General features: G+C 41.9%; 1 protein-coding gene across 5 annotated transcripts in view; it reads right to left on the bottom strand.

Annotated features, from left to right (window-relative positions):
* The window catches only part of SRGAP1 (SLIT-ROBO Rho GTPase activating protein 1), a 182,060-nt gene that overhangs the window by 38,157 nt on the left and 118,132 nt on the right, over window positions 1-25,771 (bottom strand). For 3 of the 5 annotated variants that reach the window (XM_077265163.1, XM_077265165.1, XM_077265166.1), the window contains exons 5-12: window positions 15,480-15,659; window positions 15,218-15,346; window positions 10,544-10,765; window positions 6,068-6,169; window positions 4,136-4,333; window positions 3,958-4,048; window positions 2,867-2,894; window positions 1,600-1,702 (exon numbers count right to left, since the gene is read on the bottom strand). In XM_077265163.1, coding sequence (XP_077121278.1) covers window positions 1,600-1,702; window positions 2,867-2,894; window positions 3,958-4,048; window positions 4,136-4,333; window positions 6,068-6,169; window positions 10,544-10,765; window positions 15,218-15,346; window positions 15,480-15,659 — 1,053 coding nt within the window. The remainder of the gene's footprint in view (window positions 1-1,599; window positions 1,703-2,866; window positions 2,895-3,957; window positions 4,049-4,135; window positions 4,334-6,067; window positions 6,170-10,543; window positions 10,766-15,217; window positions 15,347-15,479; window positions 15,660-25,771) is intronic. The other 2 variants (XM_077265167.1, XM_077265168.1) reach the window with 1 other exon arrangement.

Raw genomic sequence — 25,771 nt, 5'->3', positions numbered from 1 at the left:
ATACAGTATGGAGCACTGTGTGGCCATTATACAGTATGGAGCATCATGTGTGGTCATTATACAGTATGGAGCATCATGTGTGGCCATTATACAGTATGGAGCACTGTGTGGCCATATTTTTTTGTTTATAATTATTCTTTATGAAACAGTGTGATCAGCAGTGCTAAATGGGTGTGGTTGGAATGTGGATATGGGTGTGGCTAGCTATGAATGGGTGTGGTCAGAGGCATGGCCTAAAATTCGCAAACTTTGTCCCTCTTTCCCATCTTCAAAAGTTGGGAGGTATGTTAAAAGTAGTAGGGGCGCAACAAAATAGTTTCGCCTAGGGCGTTGTAATCTCTCGGGCCGGCCCTGGCAACACGCAGGCGCGATATCCTTACATCACCTGATGCAAGTTCCCAGCACGCACAGCGCATGCCCGAGAACTGATTGCAGGGCGCAGGCGCTGGTGACGTCACGAGAAAGAGAGGAGGCGGCGCCCGGAGGCCAGAGGGGGATGATGGACGGCTGCGAGGCGGTTGAGTGAGGGGGAGAAAACGTACCTCCCTGACTCAATAGAGGTATGGCGGGAAATTTATAAAAGTCATTATTTCAGCATTCCTAGGGATAATAAACATAAGAGCCACCTTCACAGAATGCAGCCTTAGTGCTGCTGAACGTGGCTCTTTTACTTTAATAGGCCCTGGGGGGTGACCGGTTCCCTTTAAGGAATGGTTATAAATGGGACTGGACACCAGGTCAAAAGAAGCCAGTCTCTACTGTTATTTTATACCTGCTGTTTTCCAGAGTATGCTGTTTTTTGTAATTTTAAATAAGAATTCAGAGATATAGGCCTTTGTATTTAGTGCTACTTATAATGATATTTACAGGGGTGTATTACTCACGTGAGCCACACCCCATTGGTGAAGACCAGTAAAAGTCAAACTAAATAAAAAAGCCCAAATCTCTGCAAAGAGAAAGAGGAGAGAGAGGGAGAGAGAGAAAGGGGAGAAGGAAAACTGAAATAAAAAAATAAACGAAATATGAGAAAAATAAAGGAAAGAAATAGAAAGGAGGAAAGAAAGAAAAACAGAAAAAAAGAAAAAAAAAGGTAAGAAAGAAAGAAAGGAGGAGAGAAAGAAAGACGGAAGGAAAAAAAGAAAGAAAAAAATAATAAATAAAGATAGAAAGAAAAACCGAAAGATAGACATACGTTTCTCATGAACAGGGAGCGTAAAATAAGAGATAAAACTGGCCACTCTGTACACTGCAGACTACACGGCTGAAGTGCAATGGAAGCAGAGTCGCTGCTGGATTTCCCCTAGAACTGAACAACAGGAAGGCTTTGGAGGAAATGTTTCCGGCACTACACATTTCACCGTAACAAAGTTCACTGTATAGATGTCACTGTCTGCAGCAGACCAGAAGAATGCAGATTCTGAGGAAGGGGCTATACTTCCATCTCTCTGTAGACTCAGGAAGGATATTGATCAGAAGGGAAAAAACAGCCCACCACAATGCAGAATGTAATGACGTTCCTCCGCTGCTGCAGCGAGGCCCTGGCCATTACACTGAAAGCAGAAGGTACAGCCGAGCCCTCAGCATTACAAGTGCCAGTACCTGGATGAAGGACTCCAGATCCCCGTTAAACAACTTAGTAATATATTGAGAAACGGGTCTGGGTTTCCTTGGTTTCTGGGGTTTAGGGGGAACATTTGGAGGCCTGAGAAAGGGAACATGAGCAAAAAGTGACATTTCTGAAGATAAAGTAACACACACCACCCACTATCGTGATTTCTAAAATATGTTCACCCAAAATGACGCACTAATACCAAGGCTCTGTTCACACCTACATTTTAAGTTACGTTTCTGTTTTACAGACAGATAAGTGCAATCTATGCGGAAAACAGATCCGGTATAGAACTGATGCAAACTGAAGCAGAAGGGCGCCACTGCCTATAATGGGGTCTGCCTTGTTTCAGCCAATGATTATTTTTTTGGTCAAATCCAAAATAAAGTGCAGCACTCTGATGGAGGATCCCATTAGGAGTCAATGGGGCCCTTCTGTTTTCATTTTCCTACTAGTGATGAGCGAACGTGCTCGGATGGCTGTTATCCCAGCGTGCTCGGGTGTTATCAGAGTGACTCCAGCGTGCTCAGATAATCGAGTCCCCGCAGCTGCATGACGCAGACCGCTGCACCACATACAGGGGAGTGCCTAACAAACAGGCCATCCTCGCACGTGTTGGGGGTGTCGGACAGAAGAGAACCATGCAGCCTCCGCGGGGACTCGAACCTCTTATCAGAGCACGCCAAAGTCACTCGGATAACACCCGAGCATGCTGGGATAACACCTTATCAGAGCACGTTCGCCCATCGCCATTTCCTACATGAATTCAATTTGGTTCCTAAAACAGTACAAAGAAACAACTCAAAATGCCGGTGTGACCCGAGTCTTACCGGTGTGCAATCATGCATCACTGGGATTCATTGCAAAACCTTTTTATTTCATTCCCAATAACTTCCTATGTATAACTGATAAGATATGATCTCCAGTTCAATGCATGAATTTAAGATGACAACTTTGGAAGGTTGTCTCCCGTGTCCCACTCAAGCAATAGATGGTGGGCATCAGAGGCCACTAGGGTAGCGTTAATAATTTGCAGTGGAATGTAAATTACGGTAGTTTGACTCCGAATTATTTTAAATGCAGAGATCAATGCTTTGTATACGCCGTCCATATTGACATTATATGTGGCCATACCAATAAAAATTAAAGGCAAAAATTAACACATTTGCAGGTTCGCAGATACAAACCATTTTTATTAAACCAGTTATCTCTCAGGGACTAACAATGTAGCTTTAGCCCAAGAAAACAGCAACGTACCTTGTAGTCATGTATTCTGCCCTATAGCCTGGAGGAGAAAAAAAAATACTTTAAGGAATATGCGACATCATTAGATATATGTTATACCATTACAGATGACAATTTAATGTAAAGTGGGAGTCTCACAATGGCTGGGTTCCCTGACAGGTTTCTCTACAGTATAACCATGCTTGCCTTAGGCATGGTACAAAAACATGGTGTGAGCAGAACCTAACAAAACAAACACTAAATCAAAATATATCTATCATGAGCTGCATTTTATCAGCTCTTTTTGTTTTTGTTTTTTTTAATCACTGTTAGTTTTTGCTTTCATCTCTATAGATTCAAGTGAAGACAACATAAGAAATGTAGCTGAACCTTCGGAGGTCTCTCTAGAAGATGTAATTAAATGGTGGAACACATAGTGTGTGCCTTGATCATTCGGCACAAGTGTAAACCTTTGCAGTAGGTTTAATAGATAACGCCAAACTGTTCTTTGCAGATTACAGCCATAATCCTTACTGTGATTCATTGATAGGAACATGAACGCCAGCCACATTGCTAATCTTACATGCTTCCAACAGCAGGCCCACTATGAGTAAACGTGTATGATTTTCCAAATAAACAATAGGAAATAACTATCCATCAGAACCTGATAATACTGTGATATTACAGCTAGAATACATAATGGCTACCAAACTGGGTAATGACCGTAAATGATACAGACAGGTTGTAATGTCCATCACACACATGTAACTGTTGTCGGTCAAGCTATCTACTCCATCAATTACATCCATGCACAAGAGGGACAAGCATCTCTTGCAGGGGCCCTACACCTAAAGGGAGAAGGGATCAGACATGATGAAAGCCAACGAGCCTGATCCTTCTTCTGTTGGGCAGAATAAATACCGTTTGTTTATTAGGATAGAATCTAAGGAAGCGGTGGACACAACTCCACTCATCTCTTAGATGTTCTCTGACTCCGTGTGTGATGTACCTCGCTACGCCCTGCAATATGTATAACACAGTATCAGTGCGGCCCTACGTACTGGATTGTGTACAGAACTAATAGGCTATATACACTAGTAACTACCTAAAAATCACTGCCTTACCTTTGCCTTCCCCGAGAGTCCTCTGAAGCAGGTCATGCTTAGCCTGTAGTTTCGTGATGAGATTGCAGCCTTCTAGGTGTTCCCTAAATTTCTACACAGAAAACATTTTGGGTATTTTTAGCAATTTTAATGCAGATATTTTACTTAAAACTCAAGGATAAAGTATTTTTGTGTTTACCATAAAGTAGAACTGCTCCGTCTCTTGTTGGTTGGCTCTTCGTTTTGCAATACTGGGTTTACTTAGGTATGTCTCGGATACTGTGGATTTCACCGACTCAGTGGAGCGGCTGTGCTGAAAGCATTCTGAAACATCGTAGTCTTCTATTGTGACCATATCTTGGATGGTCTGGAGGGTGGCTTCTGAGGTTTTCTTTATCTGGAAAGTAAAATATTACTGATGCTGTACAGTGAATATGGAAAGCTGTAACAAGCCACATGCAGAAATACACGCACTTATACATCTTGGTATACTCTCATTAAGGTTATTAACGGTTGACTATGTTCTGCGATGCTGAATTCACTTGAGTACACAAATCATCAAGATCCGCTGCTGGCAGCTACTTTACAATTGCCGACCAAAGACGTCCCAGATGGAAGATAGGTCTGAAGACACTGCAGGCCATGGTAGCACATTTAGGGAACTCAGGCTGGTCACAGAAATATGAGCACCATGCAGTCTGGTGTTGTCGTGTTGAAAAACAGCTCATGGGACACTTTGTAGAAACAACTGTACTAACGGAATCATGCTCAATTCAATGTAATGCCATGCTGCTAGTGTACCTGGCCAACCAGCGGCTGTAGTGGTCATACGTCGCATTACTGGCATCAAGGCTCACATCATTGCACAGTGATAGCTCTAATGCAGCAAGCAACAACTGATTGCATGTAAACAGCTAGACTGCATATGAGGACAGATGGGCAGCGCTCACTGTTCCTGCCAAAGGCAGGAGAAAAGAGCGCAGGCGCCGGCTCATTTCAAAACAGCGCTGAGGAGGCGGCGCCCGGCGCCAAGAAGACTTGAGTGACGGCTGTGTGGCGTCTGCAGCAGGGGGGGAAAGGCCTGCCTCCAGGACTGAAGAAAGGTATTTAGGACAAATTACAAAACGGATTATTTCTGCAGTTACAGCACCAATAACTAGAAGAGCCACCTTGTCAGAATGCAGCATTACTGCTGCACAAGGTGGCTCTTTTAGTTAAAAACGCCTGGGGGGGGGGGGTGACAGGTTCCCTTTAAGGAGATTTTTTTTTTTTTTCTTTTTTACAGACTAGAGCTGCAGGGAGTGCTTGGATCAGTGTTTGGACAATTATGTCAACAGACACTCTCCTATCAGCTGCTAAAGCCTGAGCAAGAAGGGAAAAATGCATCAGAATTCTGGGCATTTTGCACCACAAAATCGACTTTCCCGATTCTCACCATATTTGATATGCAATTATAGACACTTTCTGCTCTGTCTGACAAGGGAGCGTACGATAATCTAAAAGGGTGTGGTTTACTCTGAAAAGGGGAATGGTCCAAAATGTAAATCCATGACAACTAATTATCACATTAATCAAACAACATGAACCATTGTCAACTAGTAGTCTTATGAGGTGCCAGATTTACAAGGGTTGTCCACCATTCAGACAACCCCTTCTTAAATACTATATTCTCCCTTTTGTATAAAAACACCATATATTCCCTTCCCGTATCGGGTCTCCTGAGGCCACACACGACATTGTTATGCTACGCGAGCCTTCCAGCCAAACACCTGCTGCCTTTGCCTTGCGAGCCTCAGGACACCCGGCGCTGGTAAGGAAGGAGGGTATATGGTTTTTTTTTAATCTTGCAAGGGTAAATATAGTGTATAAGGGGTTGTCCAAACAGTGGACAACCCTTTTAAGATTGCGCTGTCTAACAGATAGACAGGATGCTGTACTAGAATGTATGCCAGCTGCTTAGAACCAAATACCAGTTATCACATAACCCTTTTGGAAGATAGAAACATTGAACCATGTCATATATTTCGATTACCATCCATATAAAAGATAACTGTAGTCTGTCATATCTAATTTTCAGTAATATTTGCCGTACTCTTCCTAAGTTCCAGACAGAAATATAACATGGCATTACCTCTTCATTTTCAATTTTCAGCATAGCCAGTCGAGACAGAAGCTGCTGGTACCGGAGTATAAGTTCCCCCTGTAATGGCTGCTGAGCACTAACTTGGCAAACCTTCATTCACAGGAGGGAAAAAAAAAAAAGGATGTTTTCAAGTCAACGATGGGCACATTGCAATCCTAAAACTATGAATACATGTTATACATGTCTTCCTCAACATCTTGGGTCAGCCAGATTCATCTTCTTACACCAGAATGGACACCTATGAACTAATACTGCATTTGTCTACTACAGGCAAACGCACAGTACGGGGCAAGTTCACAGTAAGTAGGACATTCTCACCTTCTCAATCTTCTTTTGCCACATAGTCTAATGAATAGGACTAGCTCAAAAGGTGTGTATTCTGCATGGGAGGGTCCTGCTCAGTCTGCTGACAGCAGGCCTTCTGAGAGGTGACAGATTTCTGAGCCACCTGTACACCATCCTCAATGACTTCTAAATCCCATCAGACTAAGCGTGGCTCAGGGATTTCAGTCACAGACTAAGCCTGGCTCAGGGATTTCAGTCACGCCTCAGTGGGCATGCTACCAGCAGACTGGGCAAGACTGGTCTGCACATAGTACACTGGACTAGTCCTATTCATTACAATATGCAGAGAAGAGAGTTTCAGAAAGGTGAAAATTCGCTATATACTGTGAACTTGACCAACACAACGGGGTTGCCTGTAATCAGATTAAAAAGAGAACTGCAGCCATGTAATTAGTTTATACAGTTGTGGCCAAAAGTATTGACACCCCAGCAATTCTGTCAGATAATACTCAGTTTCTTCCTGAAAATGATTGCAATCACAAATTCTTTGGTATTATTATCTTCATTTAATTTGTCTTAAATGAAAAAACACAAAAGAGAATGAAGCAAAAAGCAAAACATTGATCATTTCACACAAAACTCCAAAAATGGGCCAGACAAAAGTATTGGCACCCTCAGCCTAATACTTGGTTGCACAACCTTTAGCCAAAATAATTGCGACCAACCGCTACCGGTAACCATCAATGAGTTTCTTACAATGCTCTGCTGGAATTTTAGACCATTCTTCTTTGGCAAACTGCTCCAGGTCCCTGATATTTGAAGGGTGCCTTCTCCAAACTGCCATTTTTAGATCTCTCCACAGGTGTTCTATGGGATTCAGGTCTGGACTCATTGCTGGCCACCTTAGAAGTCTCCAGTGCTTTCTCTCAAACCATTTTCTAGTGCTTTTTGAAGTGTGTTTTGGGTCATTGTCCTGCTGGAAGACCCATGACCTCTGAGGGTGACCCAGCTTTCTCACAGTGGGCGCTACATTATGCTGCAAAATTTGTTGGTAGACTTCAGACTTCATAATGCCATGAACACGGTCAAGCAGTCCAGTGCCAGAGGCAGCAAAGCAACCCCAAAACATCAGGGAACCTCCGCCGGACCGTGTTCTTTTCTTTGAATGCCTCTTTTTTTCTCCTGTAAACTCAATGTTGATGCCTTTGCCAAAAAAAGCTCTACTTTTGTCTCATCTGACCAGAGAACATTCTTCCAAAACGTTTTAGACTTTTTCAGGTAAGTTTTGGCAAATTCCAGCCTGGCTTTTTTATGTCTCGGGGTAAGAAGTGGGGTCTTCCTGGGTCTCCTACCACACAGTCCCTTTTCATTCAGACACCGACAGATAGTAAGGGTTGACACTGTTGTACCCTCGGACTACAGGGCAGCTTGAACTTGTTTGGATATTAGTCGAGGTTCTTTATCCAACATCCGCACAATCTTGCGTTGAAATCTCCTGTCAATTTTTCTTTTCCATCCACATCTAGGGAGGTTAGCCACAGTGCCATGGGCTTTAAACTTCTTGATGACACTGTGCACGGTAGACACAGGAACATTCAGGTCTTTGGAGATGGACTTGTAGCTTTGAGATTGCTCATGCTTCCTCACAATTTGGTTTCTCAAGTCCTCAGACAGTTCTTTGGTCTTCTTTCTTTTCTCCATGCTCAATGTGGTACACACAAGGACACAGGACAGAGGTTGAGTCAACTTTAATCCATGTCAACTGGCTGCAAGTGTGATTTAGTTATTGCCAACACCTGTTAGGTGCCACAGGTAAGTTACAGGTGCTGTTAATTACACAAATTAGAGAAGCATCACATGATTTTTCGAACAGTGCAAATACTTTTGTCCACCCCCTTTTTTATGTTTGGTGTGGAATTATATCCAATTTGGCTTTAGGACAATTATTTTTGTGTTTTTTCATTTAAGACAAATTAAATGAAGATAATAATACCAAAGAATTTGTGTTTGCAATGATTTTCAGGAAGAAACTGAGTATTATCTGACAGAATTGCAGGGGTGTCAATACTTTTGGCCACAACTGTAGGTGTTCATCCTACTGTCAGGTTCCCTAATAATTTACTGTGTTGTGTTTCTCTCATATTTTACCAGCGACACAACATCAACCAATGTATACTATATATAAAATAATGGGACACACCTCTTAATTATTGAATTCAGGTTTTAACTTCAGTCCCATTGCCAATTGTGTATGTAATTGACTCTCTAGACATTCTGTCTGTCTTTACAAACATTTGTGAAAAGGCCCCGTCTCACATAGCGAGATCGCTAGCGAGATCGCTGCTGAGTCACAAGTTTTGTGACGCAACAGCGACCTCAGTAGCGATCTCGCTATGTGTGACACGTACCAGCGATCAGGCCCCTGCTGCGAGATCGCTGGTCGTGTCGGAATGGCCTGGACCTTTTTTTGGTCGTTGAGGCCCCGCTGACAGCGCTGAATCGGTGTGTGTGACACCGATCCAGCGATGTCTTCACTGGTAACCAGGGTAAACATCGGGTTACTAAGCGCAGGGCCGCGCTTAGTAACCCGATGTTTACCCTGGTTACCAAAAAAAACAAACACTACATACTCGCCTTTCGGTGTCCAGGTCCCCCGGCGTCTGCTTCCTGCTCTCACTGAGATCCGGCCGTACAGTGAGAAGTGAGAGCACAGCAGTGACGTCACCGCTGCGCTCTGCAGTGCTCTCAGTGTACGGCGGCACTCAGTGAGAGCAGGAAGCAGACGGCCAGGGACCTGGACACCGAAAGGCGAGTATGTACTGTTTGTTTTTTTGGTAACCAGGGTAAACATCGGGTTACTAAGCGCGGCCCTGCGCTTAGTAACCCGATGTTTACCCTGGTTACCCGGGTGCTGCAGGGGGACTTCGGCATCGTTGAAGACAGTTTCAACGATGCCGAAGTCGTTCCCCTGATCGTTGGTCGCTGGAGAGAGCTGTCTGTGTGACAGCTCCCCAGCGACCACACAGCGACTTACCAACGATCACGGCCAGGTCATATCGCTGGTCGTGATCGTTGGTAAATCGCTTAGTGAGACGGGGCCTAAAGAATGGCCCATTCCCAAGAGCTCGTTAAATACAAACATGGTTGTGTAATAGAGTGCCACCATTGTAACAAGTTCATTTATTACATTTATTCACGCCTAAAAGTTCCACAATCAACGGAGAGTGTGCTTATGGAAACAAGATGGAGACCACGTAAAGTTACAGAGAAGGGTGACATGGGAGGCTTATGGTTTGGGGTAAGATATTAGACCCATGGTATGTTAAGGGCAAGGGTAACTCTGCCAGACAGCATTAATGAGCAATGAGAAAAACGGATTGTTCTATGATGTAACCATGTTATGTTGTAAAATCTTCAATAAAACAAGCTTGTTTTTTTAAGTTACAGAGCAGGGTCTCTAAGTGCGTAAAAGTCATCAACTCAATAACGCCAGAGTCCAAACATCCTTTAGCATTAACAGTAGAAAATCTGTGTGTTGGGAGCTTCATTACACAGCTTTCCACGAGCATCTGCAATACCAGCCTTACATTACCAAGCACAAAGCCAGGCATCAGATTGAAGCATGCTGCAACTGCATTCAGAAAAAGTGGAATTGCGTTCTGTGGACTGACAAACCACGCTTGTACATGTAGCAGTCTGATTGACGAGTCTGGAGTCAGGAGAACGTTACCAGCCTAATTTGTGACAACTTTAAAGTTTGATGGAGGAGAGATAATGCTATTGGGATGAATTTCAGGGGTTGACCTGCTTCAGCATACCAAACATTTTGGACAATTGTAAGCTTCTAACTTTGTGGGAACAGTTTGGAGAAGGCCCTATTCTGTTACCGTATGACTGTGCCCTAGTGCCCAAAGCAAGTCCATAACAGCATGGTTGGGCAAGTCTGCGGTGGAAGAACTTGACTGATTTCACACAGCCCTGACCTCAACTCCTTTGAAGACCTTTGGAATGAATTAAAATGGGAATTGCTATCCCGGTCCTCTTGTCAAACACAGATGGATTTAGAATAGGAGCTCAGAAAAGTTGCTGTTGATGGAATGAGCTGGTGTCTCATTACTTTTGTCCATATAGTGTGTGCGTGCGTGTCCAAATGAGCGCATACGAGACCAAAACTCTTACCTCATCACCCAGGTGAGGCTGAAACTCAAATTTCATTGGTGGGCAGAATGAAGTTGGATACATCTCCATAAATCTTTGCTTGTCATTCCTGGGTTCCAAGCTATCCACTGCATTCTCTATGATGTCCAAACCTTCATGCCGTGACGTCTCCAAGTTGTATTCAGCAGATAGATAGGTTCTCATTGCCCTGTTTAAATTTGCATGGTACCCCAGATCACAGCACTTAAAAAAGAAAAAAAATATTAAAGAATGAGATCTTGACATCTATATGACTACAAGCCAATGCTTTCCCTATACGATATATCAAACTCGCAAGCGACTGATCTTAGAAGTCTTTCATTGCATAATATCCTTTACAATCTCAGCCATAATCCTTCAGAGCAATGCCAGTCAAACAGTGAAAAAAAATCATGTGGAGAACTATAGTATAGTATCAAAACAATTTATTGGAAAAAAAAAAAAAGGTTTTACACAGAGGAGGCAGGCGACAAATCTTGGCACCTTGTCTCAATTTTCATTTCACACATGGTACAGTGTTATTTCTCATTCTCAGGAATGCCAGCTGTTAGAAACATTTCATTTAACTCTGCCAAATTGGCTGATGAGCAGTCAGCACATTTAGAAGTGTAGAGTTCCAAAAAATAAGTGAACATATTCAGGGGCAAAATTGCCTTTACAATAATAAAGCAGAACTTCCAAGTAAACACTACATAACAATACACCTGAATTGTGCAAAAAGTACACGCCTATGGTGCCTTACCGATCCCCTGCAGATTTGTCTCAAAAATATTGGTGTCATGCTTAGTCAGACTTCTCACTTACGGGGTGAAGATCTCCATACACACATCACTTGTATAGCCTGGCCACTTACATAAGAAGAAAACATCAAAAGGCCCCAATTGGTCAAGAGGGTGATGTTCACGCTGGTCTTGATGAGGGGCATGTCAGAGTCAGATGCTGTTGATCCATTAAGGGTACGTGCCCACGATCCAGAATTGCATCGTTTTGGACGCCGCTCACCTGCACTGTGCCCATAACATTGCGTTCTGCATTACAAGCACAGAGGATGGGATTGATAGAAATCCCATGGCGACTGTGCTTCTATTTGATGCTGCGTAAACTCGCCGGCGGTGCGGCTTCACAAGCCGCAGCATGTCAATTATCTGCAGCGAGGACGCTAATCTCCGCCTCGTAGCCTCACCCATAGCCATTCATTAGATGCGATAGCCTTAAGAAGCACACTTCTCTTACGAAATCCGGAGCTTCTGACAAGTGGGGAGGCATCGCTACAAACCTTACTCCAGTTGGAGCGTAAGATTTTTGGCACACAGTATGCCACACCTCTTCCTGAATTACAGAACTCTGGCATCACACACCCTTTGCTCCCCCTGTCCCATCAAAGCTCCTCCCATGAAACTTAAGACTGAGCTGTGCAAAATTTTGTAACTTTTCAAAGCAATTTACGCCAGAATTCTGGTGAAATCGGTTTGATGAATCGGGGCCAAAGAGTACATATTGTGCTATTTTAATATTTAATATCTTATCCATTGCTAACGAGTGCAAAAGATCGGGTCCTAAGGTCCAGGTCCTGGAACCCCCAAATTTCTGAAATCTTTTAGACTTTGCTAGTACTGTTAAACACAGCAGAAAATTTGCATAAAAAAACGCTTCAAACACGCCTAGTATGAACTTAGCCTTTTGGGGATCTGTATATGAAGTCCGCAAAGTGCTAGAACAGCAGAATCCCCCCCCTCAAGAGACCTCATTTTGGAAATTCTATCCCTTTGGGAATTTATCTACAGGCGTAGTGATGATTTTGACAGACAGAGTCCACAGTGCCTCCATCTACCTCATTATAGGGAATCTTCCTGTGTCTGTCTGAATCATGTATTTCCGATTTACACGGAAACCCCGATGTAAGCGCTCAGCATAGAGCGCAGGATAAATGTGAGCCGAGACTTACTGCAATCTTTGGGAGGCAGAATTAAAAAAATAAACAGCATGTGAAGAATTGGTTTAATTTATTTTTTACGCCGTTTCTCGCGTTGTATAAGAGATTAGACGACTTTATTCTTCAGGTCGGTGCGATTACACTTTTTATTGCAAAAACTTTACGTCGCCATATTTTGAGAGCTATACTTTTTCCATATTTCTGCAGACAGTCATGTTAGGGCTGTTTTTTTTTGGCAGGACAAGTTGACTATTTTATTGGTAGCATTTTTGGGCACAAAATATTTTTTGATCGCTCTCTTTTCCTATTTTTGGTAAGCGGAATGAAGAAAACTTTTTTTTTTAAATGCCATTCCGCGGGTGGTAAAATTGATAAGGCAGCTTTATTCTTCGGGTCAGTACAATTACAGCAATACCTCATTTATATCATTTTTTATGTTTTGGCGCTTTTAAACAAAAACTATTTTATAGAAAAAATTATTTTTGCATCACTTTATTCTGAGGGCTATAACTTAAAATTTTCTACTGACATCATTGTAGATGATTTTTGAGGGACAAGATGTTTTCAGCAATACCATTTTTATTTATATATTTTTTTTTAATCGCATTTTATTCCACTTTTTGTTTGGTGGTATGAAGAAAAAAACATTGCTTTTTGCCTTGTCTTTTATTTTTTATGGTGTTCAGTGAAGGGGTTAACTAGCGGGTGGCGACATCAAACATTTGTATGTGTTTATTTTTGTTACATAAAATACAAATTTATAGGTATAATATATATATATATCTATATAAAATGTAGTGATTTTTAACATTTTAACTTTTTTTTTACTTTTACTTGGTCCTTTTATGGGACTTTCACTTTTAGCAGTCTGATCACTGTTATAAATATTGCAATTCTTTAGAATTATCAGTGCTGCACTGACACATGAGCTTGTTAGACCATGTTCTGAGCATGGGCTACCAAGGCATGCTAGCCTGGTGACCTCGGGTCACTATTGCAATGATCGGGCCCTTGCGATGACGTCGCAGGGGTGCCAGTTGGAGGGGAGGGGAGAGGGAGCTCTCTTCTAAATGCTGCCATCGATATCAATCGCAGCACTTAGGGGGTGTAGGGGCACTGCTCCTGGCAATAAGTCGGGTGTCAGCTATTAAGTAAGCTAAAAACATGTCAGCGATCGTGCGCAGAAAATTACCATGACGTACCTCATACATCCAAGGTCGGGGAGCCATTCCTTTACACTACGTACTGTGTATGTTGAAAGTCAGGAATGGGTTAAGGTGATGCTACATTTTATTTATAAAGTTTATTTCCTTATATGTCCTGTTGATTGGTGGGGTCCGGTTATGAAACGCTGATTTAAACAGGCAGAAGCACATAATGGTTTATCAACTTTCTATTAAGCCCCTTCACCACTAACTGCACGGATTCCTTCAAAAGTAGGGGGCTTTTGTCTCCTCAAGGGAGCCATTCAAAATTGTACTTCAAGTGAATGGCGGGGGTCTCAGACCCAGAATCCCACTGATCTGCAGGATTTTTAATGACATACACTACGTAAGAAAATTTTCAAAGTATAGGTACACTTCAGTGAATTGTTAGAAAGAGGCACTGGTGTATTAAGAATGGCTAGTATTATTAACTGATCTCCTTAAAGGGGTTTTACCACAAGTAAAGTACATTTTAATGAACAGATCTTAGAATAATAATTTCCACAATTGGATGTATTTAAATAAAAAGTTCCTGTGCTGAGATAATCTTATAAATGAGCCCCTGCTGTGTACTGTGTAATGGCCGTGTCTGACCGTACATGAACATGGTCTGATTATACCACAGCTCCTGGGCAGGACATTTCACTGTCTATTTAAAAACATTATATGCCACACAGAAAGAACCAGCTGTGATCCCCTGCTGTAATATCTGTATTCTCTTTTGCTTCCTCCCGTGCCCGGGAGCTGTGGTTATGATCAGACCATGTCCCTGTACGGTCAGACACGGCCATTACACAGTACACAGCAGGGGCACATTTATAAGATTCTCAGCACAGGGACATCATTTTGTAACACATTCAATTGTGGAAGTTATTATTACACCAAGATTTATTAATCAAAATTTGCTTTGATCGTTGGAAACCCCCCTTATGGGTGCCTGTGCACAATGTGGCCAGTGGGTAGTGGTGAGTGTAAGTGAGAAACCACATGGCAAAACCACACTTCGCTTTACCACAAATTGTCGCAGTTGTGCCATGCAGTCTTGGCCATACAACTAGTACAGGTGAAGAACATCAGAGATGCATTGTGTACATGACCAACACATCTTTAAAAGGGGTAGTCTGTCATGAGGCCACAAGTATGCAATATGGATATTCCCGGCCACATTCCAACTAGAGGGGTGTGGCAGTCTAGTCGGAATGTGGCCGGGAGCATGCATATCCCATACTTGCAGTTACATGACCGCTGCTCCCGGCACCAGCACTAGAGAATCCACACAGCATGTGATGCGCACAATGTGAGGATTCCCAAGTCACTGAGTGACTGCACACTTGTACTTTAAGACCCCTTTAGTATAGCTCGTGAAAAGCATGAAAGATCAATGCTGTGCAGAATACCATTTCTGTATTACCCTTCATTTTTATCCATAGCACAAGCAATTCATATCCAAGCCATGACAAGAAAGGACTTGCTCGTGATGAAATACATGCACATGGAATAAATAAATCAGTTACTTACATCAATTAAATCCGAAAGGTCGTGGATGTAATATTTGAATACAGAAGCATTTGTTGCCTCCAGTGTTAATAAATATTCGTTCCGTGCCTTTATGGACTTCAGCTTGTTCTCAGAGTACTTGGCTTGGCGCTGCGGATAGAAATAGCGGTTATTAACACGATATACACAATCTGAGCTGATATGATGGATTCGGTAATAAACCACAATTGTTCAGGTCGCGAGCCCTCCAGGGGTGCTTGGCCACCACAATGGTCGCACTAACCTTCTCTTTCATCTTCTCAATTTTTTTCACCGAGCTCCGTCTTTGGTGCTTATCTTCCAGGCGTAAGTGAAATACCGGGTCAGACCTTCCAATTTGTTTCTCTTCTTGTTTCTCAGCTTCTTTTAGCTTACATTCTGCATTGATGCTCTCTGCGTGATACATGTGGTAAGTCTTCATGACCTGCAGGAAAAATGTTAACATTCAATTTCACTAACCCTATAATGGGTTTTCACTTTGTAGTTAATTGTACATCAATTATAGAAATATGACTGATCACCAATTATGTTATGGCTTATTTCCAATACATATCTTTACAATTTCAAGTATAAACATCCCGACTTTTCAGAAAATGTCAAAAAGTTATATTCAGTTTTGTACAAAATATATTTTCTTTTGGTGTAACATAGAAATTAGGTGCTCGTATAAATTAGCCTAAACTTGAAGCAGTGTGGAAGTGTCCAGCGACCAGTTATTTGGGCATTCCTCCTGCAGATAGTAAGGCTACTTTCACACATCAGGCTTTTTGTTTCAGGCACAATCCGGCAATTTTTGGAAAAAACGGATCCGCTTTTTTTTTAATGCCGGATCCGTTTTTTTCCCATAGAGTTGTATTAGTGCCGGATTGTGCCTGATGGCCAGATGTTTCACCTGTTTTTTTCCGGATCCGTCCAAAGAGTCGTTTCTGGCGGACGGAGAAAACGTCCACAGCAACGTTTTTTTGTCCGGCGAAAAAAACCGCACAGTGACGGAAGCGGCCAAAAACACATGAAACGGAGGTGTGAAACACTGAATCTGGCGCCCGGATCCAGTTTTCAAAGCATTTTCCATACAAATCATTCCGTTCTGGTCTCCCGGTTTCTCTCTCTCTCTCTCTCTCTCTCTCTCTCTCTCAGGAATTCAAAAATCCATGCGCATTAAAGGCGGCCGGATCCAGCTAAAAAAACAGATCCGGCGCATCAGTTTTTCACAATATGCGCCGGATCCGTTTTTTTTTTACAAATTTGCTGGATTTAGCCTGAAAACAAAAAAAATATGTGTGAAACAAGCCTAAGTGCTGCCTTGTGTGTCTACACAATCACCAGATGTATAGTTATCAGGCGCCAAGAAAGTTAGAGAAAAACACTAAGGCCCCGATTCATCACTGCTGTTTCTCCAGTTTTCTGGAGCAATTCGCTTTTTATTAGTGGCCTTCCTTTGCGCCTTATTCTTTGTAAGTTGTGCCTTTTTTTTTTTTTTTTTTTGGTCCTCTACAACAGATTTAAGAAATGCGATTTTTTCAAATGTTGCATTTCTTTGCCGCATCTCATTCCAGTCTCTGTCTGGAGTAAGTTTCTGGTGGATTTTAATTTTTTTTTAATTTTGGCACAGTTGAAGACTAGGATGCAACATTTTAATAGTTTAAGCAACTTTGAGTCAAAAAGTTGCAAAACTGGTAACAGCAAAAAAAAAAAATAAAAAATAGAGAGCATTTTTACTTTGGATCCAAATTCATGAGCTACGTGTGTTATTATGAATTTGGTGCAAAAAAAAAATAAAAAAAAAAAATCAGCAAATACCGCAATACAGAAAGAAAAATGACAAAAAAAAATCACAAATTATGAATCATGCACTAAATATCTGTATGTGTCATAATAACAACAACAATAATAATCTTTATTCATATAGCGCTAACATATTTCGCAGCATTTTTAAATTTACTTAAAAACCAAATAGTATATTGTGGTGGGCACTGAAAGAAGTAACATTGTAGCTTCATATACCAGAAATGGAGCAGTGTGATAAAGGGCTATGGAGTACGATAGGATCCGCATTGGACACACACTGAAAAACCCTATTGGAAAACTTACAGACCGAATTGTAAGTCTGTGGGATAGAGGCAGTCAGTTTCCATTATTAACTGAGAACTTGTACGAGAAAAACTGAAGTCTGAATGAGGCCTTATTTCTATGGGGAGTCCAAAGACAGTACTTCCACAGTTTCCCTTCTGTCCATGTTCCTACACATCTCTGCATAAACGGAAATGAGGTTAGTTTGCTTACTCCAGTCCTTATTAAACTGTGCGGGCTATCACTTATAATATCATTCCCTACCACATACTCCTGTATATAGTCCTTTACAAGCCTCTTAAATATTTCCCCCACAATGGATGCTAAGCTTAATGGTATAGAATTGCTGAAAGCATGCAAACTCTATAACAATTAATGTCCGATTCACATAAAGAAAAATATTTTTACGGTTGGCATTAGGCATATGATTCTTACTATAACTAAGAACACAACCTATAGGAATACAAGGGTTTATGGCGTAGGTAGGTATATTACGGTTGATGCTTGACATACTGTGCATGGTCCAGAATGTCTGATCTCAGATTAGGTCACAGTAATAAACTTGTGCTCCAAATTCACAATCATTTCAAATTAAACAGCAGCAATAAACTTCAATTCCTTGGAGAAATCTTGCAGAGTGGAGATTGTATCACAGGTTTACTACGTGGCCGTCAATATGATTAATGCTGACGCCTCCATCGCTACTCGTCATCCGTGTTGCCCCACAGCTGGTGGATGAGCAGAGCCCCATCAGGTTATTAAGTCAGAGAGATAGTTGTAAAAGGTAACCCTATTTCTGTAAAGGTCTATCCTTACTCCCAGACTTCAATAACAATGATATATCATTCAGGAGCAACAAGGGAAATCTTTCGGCTTTGGAAAAACAAAGGGCATCTTTTTTTCCTACAAGACTGACATAAGCAGCCCTAGACTAGTGAAAGGTAATAGTAATAAATCTGCCACATGCAATCAGAAATGTCAGCTTCTTTACTAAATGTAAAGTACTTAAGAGGACATTTATAAAAGTTCAGACTTTACCTTTAAGATTCTGAAGGGTTTTTTTTAACTTGGTTAAGACTTCTGAATCCCTTTGTTTACCCCCAGTAAAATAACTCGCATACTCCCCTCCGGTGTCAGCGCCGTTCCAGCTGTGTCAGCATTGGCTCTCCCAGGGCTCCCGTGACCTTGCTGTGTCATGCAATCCCTGTGGCCAATCAGCGCCGGCTTCCCCCTCCTCTCCTATGGATGTAATGGACATCAGAGAGCAGCTGCAGCTCTCACTACCTCCGGATGTCTTGATTTGTCAGTAGGAGGGAAGAGTGAAGCAGCCGCTAACTGGCTGCAGGAATCACGCGACAATGTAATGGGAGCGCAGGGAGAGCCAGTGCCAAAATCGATTAAATGCACTGGCATCAGCGAAGAGTATATGTATTATCTTCCTGGGGGCGGAAATATAGAGATTGAAAAGGGGTTGTCCTAGTAGCAGACAATCCTTTTAAATGTTAAAATAATACTAAAAGTAATAATAATGATCAAATAATTGAGGTGAGAAATGGTAGAACTTTCGTTGACCAGACCACAAGAAATATTATTGTGTTTGACTAGTTTCACGAAAATAATGTTTGTGTAGGGCGTTCCCGCACTTAATACGCATGTGACTAAGAAGATAATGCAATTTTGACGCATCTAATGAAAGTGTATGGGTAATTTATGCAGCGGAGACTCACGTGTTTGCTACATAAATTGACATGCTGCAGTCTGGAAAGATGCGCCGCATGTCTGTCTCCATGGGTGAGCCGCGGGCATCAGTGCACACATAGTGGAGATGGGAGATCTTGAAATCCCATCCACTATGCTGTAACATCTGGATGCTGCAGGTTGGGCGCTGTGAATGTATGCAGCTTTCAACCCGCAAGTGTTTACTGACCATGGGAACATACCCTTAGGCTGATGGGAGCAGTGCCCAGCCAAACATGGAGGCAGTTACAACCTCCAATAGTAAACTACAAAAACAAAAAAAACCTAACCAGCATCTCTTAGGCCAAGTTCACATTTGCGTATGTGTCTGCAGTGTATCGTCTGCATGCGCAAACACATACCAAAACGCATGCAAAAGCATGCTTACGCCTGCGCGTCATCTTGCGCATGACGCAAACCAAAACGCTGCGTGTGAATGCGTTTCAATGCGTTTGCATTTTTTATGCACATGGTGGAGGCGGTGACATCATTTTCTGGACATGCGCAGTCTAAAGTACGCATGCGTGCGCATGTCTTTGCGTACCAATGCGTTCCCATAGACAGTAATGCGTTTTTTGGACGCAATCAACATGCGCATGCGGACGATTGCGAAAAATTTGACGCCTCAAAAAAATGCAACATGTTGTGTTCGCCGCACACCGCAAAATGGCGCATGTGTACGCATCAGCAAACAAACGCATGCAAAAACATGTCACTGCGTACATAATGTTAAAGAAATGTACGCATGTGGATTGATGCGGATCGTACGCTGCGCACACAGACGCAAATGTGAACCCAGCCTTAGCCTCTTAACAGAATAAAGCAAGTGTGAACAAGTGCAAGCCGCTAGGAAAATATACACACAGATATGCAGTAGTTGTAATATGTATGCAGGTGGATATATATAGAAATATAAAATAACCACTTACTCTTGCCCATTTAAAAAAAAAAGGTACGGTAATTACCAATTGTTAGACAATGCTTTACATCATCTGGAAAGACAATTCACAGCAATGATGCAATCCAGTTAATGATCACAGAGTCAAACATTACTCATCCTTAACACTGGAGATTCCTACAATATGTTATATCAAAACACACATGAATACTGCACGCAGATTCCTCCCAATGCACGCTGTCGCAATGTCAGTCCATGGCACGGACTTTCTGCACTGGAGACACAGGGAAAATCAGATAACATTCAGGACTAAAAGCAGCAGCTCATCTCTGAGAATGTCATGCTAAGCCGTGCCTTATCCACTGAAGCTTGCGAGAGGAGACCTAGGCATATAAATTACTATTTCTCAGTGACTAATGCCGAGACTTCCACATCACCAGTTTGTGTCAAATAACTGTTATTATCAATTTAAAGGGGTTGTCTATTAGTTCAAATAAACAAAAAAGAAGCAAATGTCTTAGGCTATGTGAACACGTTCTGGATTTTTTGCGCGTTTTTTCGGTGGTTTTCAGTGGCAAAATGCTTAAAAAACACATACATTAAGCAACCCATCATTTTTAATGCATTCTGCAATTTTTGTGCATATGTTGCGTTTTTTTCCGCGATAAAAACACATCGTGGAAAAAAAGCAACATGTTCATTAAGTTTGCGGATATCCCACTATTTATTGCATTGGGAAGCTCCGGAAAAAAATGTGAAAAATACGCATGCGGAATAAAATGGAAAAAAACAACAAAAAACGCGTCACTTCAAACCCTTCTCCAGTCCAGCACAGATGCTGCCTCTCACATCTACCAGGCATTATTTGCAGAATGCCAGTGATAACCAAAGATCTCAATGGTGACTTCTTGTACTTGCCATCATTACTGCCCAAGGGGTACGGATGTCATCGCTGGAAGTCAATAGGCTTGTAAAGACCTGCACGTGACCCCTAGTGCATTAAAGGTGAACTGAATAGGCGAGGTCTTGTTTCTTTTTACATTTCAGGCCATTTGCAGTTTTGTTTTTTTACTACCAGACTAGGCTGCTCAGTAAAAGCTAGCCATGTTGGTAAAATTGCAACTAATGATAGTGACTGCGGATGTGCAACAACTGTAATTTCACCAACTGTCGTGTTGGTAACGTGCAGGTCACAAAGAGCACATTGATTTATTACGGTAGTTGTGATGTACCGATGACATTACACCTTAGACACAAGATTGCCCGATACAAATAACAATTATGATGACAAGATAGTGACATCTGTGTAATAAGCACATGATATTACTGCGGAATAACATCACATTTATATGCATGTGATGGGAATTTACTGATCACTTCTCTGCATAAAACAAAAGTGAAAATTACTTTTCTGGAATGCCACCAAATGCCATTTTATATGACGAGCAGTCTGCGGGCAGCACAAGGATTGAAGAGGAATGTGATTTACAAATGCAGAGGCACCAGCTGCTGCAATGTCAGAAATAGCTACACAAATACATGGATTACAAATATTAGCAAGGCTTTATATACTAGTGGTCAGGGCATAAAGATTTTTAGCTGCAATTGTAACACTGAACCTATTGAAATAAATATTATAATGAAGAGTTACATCAGATCTAGTCATAAGCTACAAAGAACCGGCACTATCTGTGGGATTAGATATCTGAAATAAAATATAGCCAGATCCAATAGGTAACAATTAATCAAGTCTGCCATCCTTAATTCTTGGTGTTATCTACCCAATAAAGCGGGCAGGATGTCCCCGAATACTGTTTTTACACCTGTAATGAAGTATTATCCCCTTACGATTCAGTTACTAGGCAAGGTGCCGACCATCAATCCTTTACACTGTATTAACTACCAAATCCATGGCCAGACCATTGTCGAGGAAAGGTCAGACAGCCATTCTTTTGCCTTTGCAAGTTCTGTTCCCAGCATAACCTAATGCGAGACACCTTGATCTCTATGCTTATACCCTATGGTTCCATATAGTGGTGCCCAATTAAGTGTGCTCTTTCTCTTTTGTGTTTCTTTATACCTCTATATCATTACTTCTTTGACATCTCTACTTAATATTTCAAATAAGCCATGTTTAAGCTCAGTTCATACAATCCACCGAATCACATGGCAAAACATATTGCCACAAATTAAGAATTTGTGTAAAAGAGTATTTATAGAGAACCTCCTGTGTAGATGCACTTTACAAACAAACAAATTGCATGAACAGCAATTCCCTAATAGGTCAGGATTAACTAAAGTGGCTCTGCATTAAAGTGAACCTGTCAGCAGAATTTTGCTAAGCAAACCACAGACACTGTCAGGTTGGCAGTGTTAAACTGGTTAGAATGATACCTGAGGGAGTATGGTTGAATTTCAGGCTACAAAAAAAATACAGCTAAGGCTACTTTCACACTAGCGTCGTACGACGTGACGACGTACCGACGCATACTGTGCCAAAAAAACACAACGGGGGCAGCGGATGCAGTTTTTCAACGCATCCGCTGCCCCATTGTGATGTCCGGGGCGGGGAGGAGGGGGCGGAGTTCCGGCCGCGCATGCGCAGTCGGAAAAGGCGGACACGACGCACCAAAAAACGTTACATGTAACTTTTTTTGTGCCGATGGTCCGACGCAACACGACGCATCCGTCGCACGACGGATGCAACGTGTGGCAATCCGTCCCAATGCGTCGTTAATGCAAGTCTATGGAGAAAAAAACGCATCCTGCGAACAATTTTGCAGGATGCGTTTTTTTTACAAAACGACGCATTGCGACGTGCGTCGTACGACGCTAGTGTGAAAGCAGCCTAAGACTGAAGTGCTCTCTCTAAACACCCCCACCAGATGTTGTAAATATTCTCCAAAGAAACTTCAACTATCAATGGAGGAATGCCTCACTAAAATACCTAGGTGTTCATCTTACATCGTCCTACTTCACATTATATATTCATAATTTCCCTCCACTTTCCGTAAACTACGTTCCCTACTGACTATGTGGAAACCACTCCACATATCCCTCCTGGGTCGTATCAAAGGTTAGTGATGCTCGCGGAGGACTCGCGGTCCCAAATTGGAAAAATGCTACTGGGCCAACCACCTTAGATCAATCCCGTCTTGGACACAGCCCAGCTTGCTTACTCTCTCTATTGGTTAAATTGAGAAATTGAGGCTTGCTCCACTACATCCTAACACTCTCTTTTAGCATTGCACTATCCCTAATTCCTATTTTGACCTTATAAGTCTCATGTCTTTCATGAGAAACTTATGGAACCCGTGTCAAACATGCCTCCCAATAGCCTACAACTGATCCCCTATGATTAATCTGCTTTACAATCTAGAGATCCCAGGAAGCCTGATGGCCAGAATGTTCAAACCCTGGAATTTTTAGAATAGCGGACATGGTTGATTCCCTAAGCCTACAACTACACTCCTTTGGTGGACTGGTTGGTTCCAGCAAATTACCCCCCGGGGAATATTACCATTACCAACAAGTCCTAAAATAGATTATTCATACTGTGGGCTCCCAAACATTTCTCCACTTCCCGCAATTACCCCAAGAGGCTATGTTGGCAGGGTTTCTTATCAGCATGATCTACTAGATACTACTCCTCCCTATGACATCCACCCTCCTTCGCCATAGATACATGGATTAATTGTAACAGGCTCTATCTATAGATAGATAGATAGATAGATAGATAGATAGATAGATAGATAGATAGATGGATAGATAGATGGATAGAGAACTCCACATTTTTGGGTATATCTATGGGACAGAGTTGTTAAATCTTCTAACTATCGCCAATAAAGAAACATAGCTCATTTTACTCATGCATTGGTACCATACCCTGGGCTCTACATTACTTCTTAAACGGTCAATTCCTGACACCTGCTGGAGGTGCTTAGCACATACTGGCTCCCTTATTCTTATGTTCTGGGAATGTAGTTGTATTACCTATTTTAGCCTTGCCCTGGGCCCCCTAAATTTCTTACTAAAAGTACCTCCCCCAGTGGACTGGGAATGAAGTCACCCAGGCTGTTCTACATTTACACAGCGGCTAAATCTCTGTTTCCAGACTCTTGCCACCAAACAGCCCCCCACCACACTCCACCCATCTCGTCTAGATCTATCTGGGCGACAGAAGAAAGTCTGGCCACCGAAACGCCTTATGTCCTCCCTCAACACCTTAGGGAAATTTGTGAAGAAATTATGCCTTTGGGATGTCTGTCATACTACAACCAACTTTTTAGAAGCCTTATTGAATCATGACCATAATACTTCTATCCTTGATCCCTGATGTCCTAACCTTTCCCTTGTTTCTTACCCCTTCCTTGTCTTTGAATTAGCATTTTTTTTTAATTTCAAAAAAATTATATTAAAAAAAAGACCATGAATAAATATTCCTATAATATCAGATTAAACTTGCCAGAATTTGTTGACCATCTAAGGTGCATGAGGACCACTCAACTTTCTACTGGCAGGTGATATTAGTGGAGAGAATAATCAGGCAGCTTCAATTCAAACACTAGTTGCTTTTATTTTCAGGGGAGATCAGCCATTGACTTGACATTTAAAAGGAATCTGTCACATTTGATCTATCTAAACTATTAATATGGGCGTGTAGGTTATAGACAGCTGAAAACAGTCCTACCTGTATGTCTCATATCAGCTGTGTTGTTGCTGAGAAATCATCTTTTATCACTTCATATAAATGTCCTCTTCCTGGCTCAGAGGAAGATGTTATCAGGAAGATAACTCTGCCTCCAGAGTTTGTTTACATGAAGGAGGAGTTACCAGTGTGATGTGTAATGGCCGCTCTCTGCTCTCCTGATCTCACTACAGAGCTGTGTGTGGTTATCACTGACACATCTGCAGGTTCCTCTCAGCTTCCAGCTCACAGGTTTCCAATATTGTTGCAATACAGCAAAGCTCAGACAGCTGCTTAAATGTGTTTGCAAGAAGACACATTTTATTTCTCCTGTTCTGTGTTAGTTATATGTCTCACACTGGTAACTCCCCCTTCATTTAAAATACGCTCTGGAGGCAGAGTTATCTTCCAGGCATCATTCGCCCCAGAGCCTGCAAGAGGTCATTTATATAAAGTGATAAAAGATGATTTATCAGTAACAACACAGCTGACATGAGGCATACAGGTAGGACTTTTCACCAGTCTACAACCTGTATGCCAATATGAATAGTTTAGAGAGGTCAAATGGGTGACAGGTTCCCTTTAATGCATTGCATACTTTTACCAGGTTATTCTCAATGACATGTGATGCAGTAAATTTCAAATGATAGCTTGCTACATAAGTTTATAGCACTATGTGTAATGTTTGGATTCACTACAGCTGCATAATCTGGTAATGCGAGACACAGATCATAGCCCTCTGAAATAAGGACAGAAGGTGCACTGTATGCATTATTAAATAGATTTCTTAGATCTAGCGACGGTGGTGTATTTACTTTGGATTATACAGTCACTGGGACATGGATTTTCAGATATTTACATTAGTATAAGATATAGCTGAAGAGTAAGAAAGCTCGTGAATTTAAGTGCATTCAATAACTGCCCGGTCTAAATGACAACTGCAGCTTGCACTGAGCAGTGTGAGATCTCTGCAGCTGGAGTGACACTGAGAAGTCAATCATGCAAGGTGGACTGAAATTTAGGTAAAATCGCAGAGGAATAAACAGACATTCCGATATGGATATTCAAAGTAAGTACGCAGCCTCAGAAAGCTATTCTGTAACATGCAGTTAGTATTGTAAAATCTGGTGATGGACCCTCATGA

The sequence above is a fragment of the Ranitomeya variabilis genome, chromosome 5 (assembly GCF_051348905.1).
Source record: "Ranitomeya variabilis isolate aRanVar5 chromosome 5, aRanVar5.hap1, whole genome shotgun sequence".
Classification (NCBI taxonomy): Eukaryota; Metazoa; Chordata; class Amphibia; order Anura; family Dendrobatidae; genus Ranitomeya; species Ranitomeya variabilis.
This window is presented reverse-complemented; position numbering and strand designations above follow the sequence as displayed.